We start from the raw sequence: 10,788 nt of genomic DNA on the forward strand, positions 1-10,788 counted from the left end.
AGTGGTACACCAAATTAAGAAGAGAGAGTTAAATTAGGCCAAACTGAGTACAAGGTGAATCATCATTCGAACTTGGCAGCAGGTGGGCGGCTAGGCGGCAGAGTTTGTCAGAGAGTGGTCCTTGCCAACTTGAGCTACCAAATAAAGCCTCCGTCTCAGAACTGTCACCTGTTCAGCACCGCTCATGTTGGGCTCAGCATATGGAGCTCATTATGCAACATTATTTCATGCTTGTTTGCTGAAGTGACGTAAATGGTAATACAAAACGTACCTTATTTAGATTTATTTTCAAATACCGTAACTTATCTACCACAACACGAATAATCGTTACTTTTAAAACAAATTTGTTATTTCCGTTTGCTATCAAAAATATATTTTCAATGTAGTTGCTCGTTCCTTCTGCGGACAGTTTTGGTAAATATAGACTTGTATCATGCATGACGAACGAAGGCTTCATGACCAATGGCATAAACTGTTTGTGCGATTATTTCATTTGTTTGTTTTTCACACAGAACTCTGAGTCGCTGTCTCCGTTTTCTATTTTAACAGTTCACACCTATCGTGTAGAATAATAGAACTAATATTTATTAAATTAATCAATTAAGCTAATAAGATATCCTCGAAAATTAGACCCTACATGGATCAATTATTCAATTTCAAAAGGCAGTTGATTTTAGAATTTGTTTATGACACATGTGAGAAACAGTTCAACATTGCATTTCATTCAAATTTTGTTTTGTAACACCTCTATCCATTGCATGGATATGAGCAGAATTCAACCTTGTACAATTTCTCAAGAAACATAGCGCGAACACCTTCCTCAAAATCTGGTGACAATGTAGGGTCTTTGGTTCCCTAAGAAAAGAGAAGAAGAATAAGATTAGGAAAAAAAAAAAAGTGTACTCACTGACCAGAGGTGTGGTAAGTTACAGTAACGATGGATATTAGGCGTACATCAGAGCAATGTAGGTAAGATGAGGAGGACAGCATCAACTATCTCAAGAGCCATTAGTTCTGCCGTAGTCAAAACTGTTTTCAAAAGTTCTGTTCAAAGTTGCAGATCTTTGAATCATGACTTGATTGGTAAACTCCAGAGTCCATCTGGCAATATGGTCCGGCACCTCAAAAGGAAATATCACAACAGAGCATTGCCTGGAGAATGGCTTCCGTACCTAACACTGCATTTATCTCGCGCACAGGTTTTTACACTAGCAGCGAACAAGCTAGCTATCTCATGGAGAACTGCACACACGGGTGCAGAGTTGTTCAGTTGTTACTGTGGTGATACTCGAATATTAACATATCGTAGCCAGATCCACGAAAATCGTTACTTAATGATGGAATGATCATGCGACAAGAATAATGGTTGATTGTAAATCAGTTAATCATACGCATCTAGTTCAGGAGCATACATTAAATCTTCTGACACGGGGGAACGTAGGAAGGTATGAATTAATTAGTTCAAGGAAATCAAAAGCATCTGTATCTCATAAAGAAAGAAAGTCTGCAATTGTCCAAAGATGTAACAGCTTATCGTTCTTTAGAATGAAATTCGTAGTTTTTTTTTTTTTTTTTTAATGGGATGAAGTAATTGGAGAGAGAGTGTGGGTAAGAGTTCACAAAAGATTTTGCTCTTTTTCTTTTGTCACACTGAACAACAAAAACGAGGCCCATCAATAATGACTATAAGGGGAAACAAACAAAGTGAGGAACTTGCAGGTTGGATGGTCCAGGTACAGTAACCTAGAGTAGAGTGAAGAATGAAATAACAGACATACCTAGGGCCAGTGCCCATGCACCATACCCCTACACCGAGAGCTCACGATTCTCCGCAAAAGATGTGATTTTTCCTAGTGGAGGCATCTTGTCCCGACTTCCATTAAAACCACTTCTTCCTCCATTACCAACCAATTGCTTTTGTTGTCCCTGGTCCTTCCCACCCCTCCCTGCTTCCCTCCTAACGCGAGCCTATCTGGGCATTTAAGATACTAAAGCCACTGCCCTCTTATCTTAGTTCATTAAACTTGCGCGTGCAGGTGTTGTCTAGACTACGTATGTGCAAATTTAGTTTGCGACTGTCGGAAGCAGGGCCGCTGTGGTGAGAATGTTAAGTGATCATCCGCATTGACAACGTGTGGCGAGTTTCACGGTTGAGGGGTGTGATTGCATTGAAGGGAAGATCAGTTGGAGAAGTGCAGGATGAGTCCGTCGACATCTGTGTGCCGCACTGTCACTCAGGCTGAGAGGGATTTGGTTGGGAAGGCGGTGCCTCTGATGAAGGACGCAGGATTTCAGTTTGGGGTCCGGAAGCAGGAGAATGGCAGTGGCTCGCCGTTGAAAGTGAGTAAGGATTCCCACCGGATCAGGAAGCCACCCTTGCCGCTCCCCCAGGTGCAGTACCGTCCTCCGATTATCATTCATACGTACTCGCCCAAGGTGATTCACACGCAGCCGGACGATTTCATGTCGCTGGTGCAGAAGCTCACGGGCTCCAGTGATACAAGGTTGCGATTGAAGAAGTCTCCGAAGAAGGAGAAGTCCGCGGACCGCAAGGACCAGACACCTGCATCGAACAGCGGTGTTCAGGCCGCAGCTGCTTTAATTCTTGAGCGCCAAGGTCAGTACTAGCTCTGTCACGCTGTGTTTCATTCAAACCAATCTAATCTAGCTAGTGACTTATCGCTCGTAAACGGTGCTTTTTCACTGACCTTTTCGTTCCCTCTGCGCGCAATTTTCAGGCTCAGGGTCATCTTCGACGACCAACTGTGGCTCGCCCTCTCTCTCTGTCGACTCCGCGTTTCTAGTCACCGATTCTTGCGACGGTGAAGCAACAATCAATCAGTCGAACTCGCCTAGGAGCCCACTTGACTCACCCTTCGAGTTCGACAACGACCTGATGTTCACGCAGTTTGAATACCCTTCAACTCCTGGTAGCAGCATGTTCAATTCCCACAGTGTCAAGGCTGAGCCGATGCTCTCCTTTCCTGGTGACAATCATTTCAACTCCTTCGTTGATTTGATTGCACCGCAGAAGTCTTCGCCCCGACCTCAAATGCAACAGGAAGCGGACAACCCGTATGCCAACATTGATATCAACCCCCCTGTCTCATCATTAGGGTTCCTCCCCCCAAATCTTATGCCCAGTCTACCCGATTTCTCACCAAATACTTCAGCATGGTCTCAGTCTTTCCTTGACTTCCCCTCTAGTCCTGCACCTTCGGGTCACTTCGGGCTCCAGGCGCCGTATCAACGCCAACGCCCCCTCCAACAATTCTCCGCAGGGTACTCTCTCCCTATGGAAGGTAACATGGTGGCCCTGGAAAACATCCAGGCCTTCATGATGACATGATCTCAGAGTTGAATTCACAGTATTAGCGTGGGTTCGGAGGTTAGCGCTTTGTAACAGAGGTTTTAGTGCCGATGCCTCAACAATTTTGGTGGTATGTCCGGTGAGGAGTGTCTTTTCTCTTGCAGATAGGAAGCTGACGGACAAATTGTAGCTATTGACTCTAGAGTAGTGTACCATGTCTTTGAGGGGTATTCCGTCATCGACTTGTAGAGGTCTGTACATTGTAGGCACAGGATGCGAGGACACTAACCCAGCTTTGGCACTTGTAGATAGATGTCATGATTTCAGCGCGGAATGTTCAGCGTTGCAAGTAATGGGGATCAGACCAATGACAACTTACATAGATTCGACCGAGAGTGTAGAAGTTTACACAGATCTCAAATGTTTCATTATCATAGTAGAATTAGCTTCATCTCGACGCTGAGATGAGGAGACGTCCAAACAGAGATAGAGATAGAGAGGGAATGTAGAGAAGAACCTCGTGAAATGGCGGGTCAAATCTTGTGTTGTAACATAATCGTGTTCAGCATTGCAATTATAACGTGCTACTGACAGGATGTGCGCTTTTTTGCACGCGTATACTCATTCTCAAAATCTCCTAGTATCATTTTTTTGAACACGTTCATAGCATGTTTCATCGCTAGCCTTATGTTGCTGACAAATATGTTGTGAAAAAATTGGGCCCTGACATCATTCATCGGGAGATGGTTAGTGTTGAGGGCTATAATAACTTGAAAATCATGAGGCTATGTACTGGCAAAGAAACTTCATGTTTGGGGAGTTACTTGAGCTTTGAAGCCATATCCTTGCTATACTGGGCATAACATCCTCAACTTCTGAGGTTTGTCGCCATTTCTCCATATCAGGGAACATGTACAAATCTATTTTCACATCCGCATCCCTCGGTCTATATTGAGTGAGAAATTAAAATTTTGTAGTGACTCTCCCTTATGCTTCCAGATTTGCGTATTGGCACACATGTATTTGTTCGAGACATTCTTGTTTCATATCAAGCCTCTGGGTGCTGTGATTTGAAAGCATGATAACAAAGGAGTTGAGCTGGCTGAAACACAGGAATAGAACTCATTGGAGGGTTTTTGGTTTCTTATTTGTTACTAGTTGGGTTTGCCGAGGCACCTTTGAATGAACTCCTGCCACGCCATTCTATCCTTGAGACAGTCTGGTTGCTAAGTAGAAACGATCTATTACATTGATCGTATCCTTCTACATTGTCATTTTTCATCTTTTGTGAAATTTATACCCTAAATTACCACGGATCGTAGCCTCAAACTCCCTACAATCGAAGAACAGACTCTTCTCGTCGCCAATTGAATCCTCCTGAGTACTCTTGAGTTTGCCAATATTCAAAATGAACTTCAGGGAAAGATGACACATCGCAACCTTTGTGCATTTGAATATCTGATTAAGTGTAGAGGGATGATTCTCTTTTCAGTTCGTGTGGTAAAAGGTGTTGCTGCTTGGTTGGTGAGGGGTTTAGGCAGGGACGACGACACCACCGATGCGATTTTGCAATCAGCAGCCTCTTGTTTTCCGAAAAAAGAAAATAAAAAAGAAAATTACCACAGAAAGAAACCTTCTCTCATCATTTTCCTTTGCGCGGCAGTGCAGTTGTGGTGATCTGGGGCTATGATTGTTGTCAGTCCAATTGATGGGCCTGTATGTGGTGGAATAGCTAATAACGGCAACGTCGCACTGGAATAGGCGACAAAGCTTGCCGCCCAGCTACATGACTAGCTGCGTAGGTTGCATCTTTAGATCCGAGGGCACTCTAACATGGACTGCAGATAAAAACCGCGCTCTTTCCATGGGGTCATGGTAAACTATATCCAGAGGCGTGTGTCAGTTTCTAAAAGCACGGCAGCGCAACGAAACCCAAGCGTTTCATCCATCTCCACGAATCCAATACCTACCGCTACATCCAACTTTGCTGTACTTTCACCCTGGACGTTTGACTTTTGGTAACACGTATCATCACACACACATACGAACACATTTTATACTGTATTCTTTTGTTTCAGCTTTTCGTTCTCATTCCCTTGTTGGTAACGATTTCTACGAGTGACCTCTTGTGTGCTCAATAGGTTGTGGGTCAAGCCTACCTCTTAACTAACTTACTGAACATGGGTGATTCCAGGGCAGAATCTGATTTAATCACAGGTGAAGCGCACATGTTTTTCAAAATAAATTCTAAAATATTGAGCTTCACGTAAACCAATGCAAGTTGCGACTCTGCTATGATTGTGTGACGCAGCTCCAGATCCGCAGTTTAACATAATTGAAGAATGAGGCCATGCATTTTTGCAACAGGGAAAAAAAATTATTATTCAAAAAATTAGGTGAAAAATATTTATATGTTTACTTAAATAGGTAGGTGATTTTTAAATGATGATGGGCAAAAACCACATTTTTATTGAAAAACGCTCTAGAGTACTCCCTCCAAAGAGGAAACATTTTCACATAGTTGACCTTTGCCGAGGGTCTTCATTGTTTTCATGGGGCCGATGAGAGCAACCGCATTATACACTTTATGAGCTCACAACTTGGCACACCAGTAGAACAAGGAGTATTTGTAACTTCGATGGTTGCAGTCATGAATCAATAGTGCGCTGTAGCGATGGTAATTGTAGTGCCTCAAAAGTGATATATACTAGTTCTTTAAGCTAAGGAATGATGCGCATTGAAATTCCTTCTATTGCAGGTCCGACAGAGTTGGAAAAAACTGAGAATCACAACAGCTCTAGCTAAGTGTGGATCGCCACAAGAAACAAGGATGGGCGAGAAACAAGGAGCTCAGGAGAATTCGAGGAGACGTGACCCTTCCGATCGACGTCGATGAATCACGCCACCTCGTGTTCGTTCCCCACTTCGAGGACCGAGACCATGTGGGTATCCTGAACAGGAACACCGCTGAAGGTCGGACGGATCACAAGAGTATGAACATACACTCTTTTCAGGATTGGAAAGATGCGGAATGATTATCACCACCCTGAAAGCCCAGGGTAGCACGAGTCCACGCGCGAAACAGTGAAACACTGCGTCATCCACCGGCCAGCATGGCTAAGCTTACGAGTGAAGCACCCTGTCGTCGTGTCTTTCTCCGCGGCCTTGAGGAAGAAGAAACCTGGAGGATCGATCGATCAATCTATCAGGTGTAGGGAAGAGATCTAGAGTAGGGTAGATACGCCGATTGTGCCAAGGAATAGGTTCAGATCGGCGTTGGCGATGACGATCTCGTCGACGAGGTTGCATCATCGATCAGGTCTGAGTTCCGAGGCCAGGTGCTCAGATCTCCCATGGACTGGATGCGGTGTGCTCAGGCTTATTCCGTGAAGGCGACGTCGCCTCGCCGATCTAGATCTTGCGGATTGCGGTACCGCGTCTAGAAATTCCTCCCTCCCATGGCGCCGCGACTCATCTTCAATCGCCGAATTCGGTCCCTGTTTGTTGTTGCAGTGCACAGTGTTGTTGGCATTGTTTGTTTCCTGGCATTGTTAGTTAGTAAGTTTGTTTGATTATTCTTTGCTACGGTTCCTTTGTGGAAAGGGCTTCGCTCGTATCTTCGCCATTCTCTCTCCTCCTCTTTTTGTGGTTGCTGTTGTTGTTTTATTTAAATGTAACCATTTTTAATGTGATTCCGCACTGACGGTGTGCTGCTAGTTTTGGGTTCAGTGAGTCTTTCATGTTTGAGGTATTTCTTGTTAATTGTGCATCGTATTGTCACTGTGACGTAATAATTAAACGCGTCTTGTTTTTTTATTTATGTTATTTTATTTAAATAAAATTTAATGGTATCAAGGTTATATATATATATATATATATATATATATATATGTAATTTCACTTTGAATGTAAACATGGTAGAATTTTAATTGCAGTTTTTTTTTTTTTTTGTTTTTTTTGTTTTTTGTTTTTTTTGTTTTGTGTGTGCGTTTGTCATATTCTTCTTCAAGTTAATTAATCTATTTAAAAAATAACCTTGATACCATTTGCAACAAATAATAATTGAACAAACTAAATCGTGGTATCAAGTTGATTTTAATTACTATAATAATTTGCAATCACTTTTTTGTATTGGTAGTAAAATGCCTTCAATGGTTGTATCTTTTGATAACAATGTGGCTAATTCAGTTAAGTTTAGTTGTTGCATTTGTACAACTACTTCTCCATTTTGGATAACATTTCCATAATAAAATTTCTTAGTATCAATTGTTTCAATGAAAAAATCATCACCTTACATTAGAATAACCTTAGTTAATTTTTTAATACTTTGTTATTGCATACCAAAATTGTTTATATTAATTATATCAATGCAACATTATAGAAAAATTGTATTCATATCAACTTTTCTAGAAACATGATTAGTAGGATTTACATTTGTTTTATTTTATTGTGTTCATTATGAATGGTTGTTGCTTTATACTTAATACTATGGACTATTAAATTTTGGAACACATCCTAGAATACTCTTAGTATTAATTATTTAGAATATTGTAGCATATAAAAATTTGTTTTGAGTTGCTATTATTATATTAAAATATATTATTTTTCTAATTACAATTGTACATCAAGAAATTAAAGAATTTCTTTAAGTTGTTGAATATTGAATCTGTGTTATTTTACTTTGGTTCAATAATCTTGAGAACTATTTTTTTTTTCTACTTAGTATTTATATTTTAAATATAGCTTTGTGAATTCTTATTATTTATTTCTTTTAATATTAGACTAATAAGTTTTTTTATCACTAATACAATTTAAATCTCATGTATATAATAAACTACAGACACTATTCTTTTTTCTTTAATGTAGTCAAAGGATCTCAATACTTATAAGTTAGAGTTTAATTTTACTTGTCTTTAACATTACATAACAATCTATAATATACAGATTAATTTTTGGATAAAAAATTTGAATTAATTAATTAATATTGATAATTTTATTTATGTTAGTAAATAGATAGATAAATTAAATTATTAGCTCCAAACTCTCTCTTATCCTTATTATTTAATAGACATGGATTTTTTTTTTTTGTTTCTTTTAATACACCAAAGGTTTGGTCCAAAGTAGTGGCCACATACAAGACAACTTGATATTTTATAGAATGGACCTTTTGAAGTACTTTAACATTCTGTTGACATTATTTGATTTCAAAAACAACTCCATAAATAGATGTAATTTTACTTTATTTGCAAGCATGATAAATCATTTGCATGATAAATCATTTCTTGATCAAGAACCCAAAACTAGGAAGAGTAGAACATAGGCCTTCAAATCCAAATCGATATTATTCGTATCAGGTACTCTCCCATTGCTTTCAAGACCAACTCATTTCTGGTTGGAATTCAAGTGTTTAATTCCAACCAGAAATGAGTTCATATCAATCAAGAAATGATACAATTCTGAAAGACGCTCAAGGTCGGTCGTAGAAGCCGGATCGCGATCGCCATAATGTATTATTTATTTTATTTTAATGTATTTGATCGTTTATTTTTATTTACATCAGAAACTGCAACTCGGGTTTACTGTCACTCCCACTGAATAGTAAGATTCGTGGATTCGTATCTAACTCCTCACACGGCTGAAACGCAGCATATGCTTGGAAATGGTCTGTTGCAGAGCCAGGTCTCCGGGCGGTAAGCCACGCCTCCTTGCGGCAACCCAAAGCAAGGCTCACATGGGGTCCTCGACCAAGAGTCCTTTGTGATACGAGTCTTGCCGCTATCGCATGCTCAGATCGAAACCTCCAAATTAGTGCGTAGATCAGAGGAAACTGCATGTCACCCTACCAATGTTTGTAGATGTGAAGCCCGATATGGATGGGAAGCTTGCAACGGTGCAGAGACGAGTCCTGATGTCTGGGAGATGCCGACTGCCTTCCTTGTGATGCCCTTTGGCAATGCGGAGACGAGGACGCGGCACACCCACATTGTCTTGAGAGTTTGAAGCAGGTGCTGCAGCAACAGCAACAACAACATCGTGTGTGTGTGTGTGTGATATGCTTCCCAATCATCGGCAGCTGGTCTGCTTCAGCTTCTTGGTTGTTGCTCCTGAGCTCTGCTGCAAAATGTGGATCATCAGTTAGTTTTTCTTTTTTCTTTTTTCTTTCTTTTCTTTTCTTATTGCTTTTGTTGCAAACTTCCTCCCCCATTCGCTTTTTAAGATATATAACAATTAATGCTTAAAATTAAGATATATAACAATGAATGATCTCTTAAAACAAAAGGGAATGATAAAGCAACCTAAATTTTTACTGAAGTGATCCACTCTACCTTAACCATCATTGCACCCTTGCAACCTCCATCCATGTTTTCAGCCATTCCCTATTTCCAACCATTGCTAAGAATGGAGGTGGGAGATTGGGAACGTCTAGAATGGGGGCGACCATTGAAAACAAGGGAATGGCTAGGAACAGGGATGGAATTAAAAGAGTACAATGATGGTTTAAACATAAAAATTGATTTAGTAAACATTTTGATTGCTTTATCATTTTTCAAAATAAATTGTAGAAAAAATCAAAATTAGTATATAATCTATTAAAATAAATTATATATATATTTTTAAAAAATACTAAAATGATTTTTATTTTTTTATAATATCTAAATATAAATTATTTTAATATTAAAAAATAATTAAATTTTTTAGATAAATACTATATCAATTTTCTAATCTTTAGTCTTCTTTCAAGACTTTTTAGTTTTCTTGTTTTTGGCAATAGCTATTTAAGTTTAATACTATATCATTTTTAAATGACTTTCTAGTTCTTTTTAGTGACACAAGAGTGTATTGAGGATTTCTTTCTTTGAGATTTATGTCATTGACAACTATTCATATGCCAATTGAAGAAATCAATAATAAAATTCAATATATATGCCAAAAAATTGTATAATTGATAGAAGTAAGTAAATTAATTTCATAATTAAATCCAAGAAGACTTTCTAGTATAAGTATGAGGGAAGTATAGATTAATATATTAGAGAAGTTTAATGGAATAAAATAAAAAATTTGAGGGTTTCTATAATAAATCAAGTTCTTTCTTAGATTACATTTTTCTTAATACCTTGATGGATTAATTGAAGTTGGATTCGTAAACACACTTCTATTTGAATTTTCTCTCTTTTAATTTATGCTTTTGATGGAAAAAGATTTATGATTTAAATTAATTCTTAGAAGTATTTATGATCACATTTTTAAAAATAATTAAAAATAAATAATAGAGACCAAATTCCTAACTTTATAACAAAGATCATGTTTGGATACTATATATGTTGTTGAATTCTAAAACTTTCTTTGTGATATGGATTGAAATGATAATATCAAAGATTTTTTTATTGACAATATTGAGAATAGATTCTTTGAAATAATTTATTGCTTAAGCTATTACATTCACAATTAACATTTTAAAAGATGCCAAAAATAAAGAT

The 10,788-nt window shown here is 38.6% G+C and overlaps 1 protein-coding gene and 1 long non-coding RNA gene across 2 annotated transcripts; both read left to right on the top strand.

Annotated features, from left to right (window-relative positions):
- The first annotated feature begins 1,742 nt into the window (after window positions 1-1,742).
- On the top strand, window positions 1,743-3,928 carry LOC112283017 (uncharacterized). The gene is made up of 2 exons (XM_024521313.2): window positions 1,743-2,617; window positions 2,739-3,928. The coding sequence occupies exons 1-2, from the start codon at window positions 2,200-2,202 to the stop codon at window positions 3,347-3,349; spliced, it is 1,029 nt and encodes a 342-aa protein (XP_024377081.1). The 5' UTR covers window positions 1,743-2,199; the 3' UTR covers window positions 3,350-3,928.
- Window positions 3,929-5,278: 1,350 nt separating this feature from the next.
- Window positions 5,279-7,167, top strand: LOC141045434 (uncharacterized). The gene is made up of 2 exons (XR_012217584.2): window positions 5,279-5,706; window positions 6,069-7,167. It is a non-coding gene; the product is annotated as an uncharacterized LOC141045434 (long non-coding RNA).
- The last annotated feature ends 3,621 nt before the right edge of the window (window positions 7,168-10,788 follow it).

This window comes from Physcomitrium patens, chromosome 5, assembly GCF_059467195.1.
Source record: "Physcomitrium patens ecotype Gransden chromosome 5, ASM5946719v1, whole genome shotgun sequence".
In the NCBI taxonomy this organism is placed as follows: Eukaryota; Viridiplantae; Streptophyta; class Bryopsida; order Funariales; family Funariaceae; genus Physcomitrium; species Physcomitrium patens.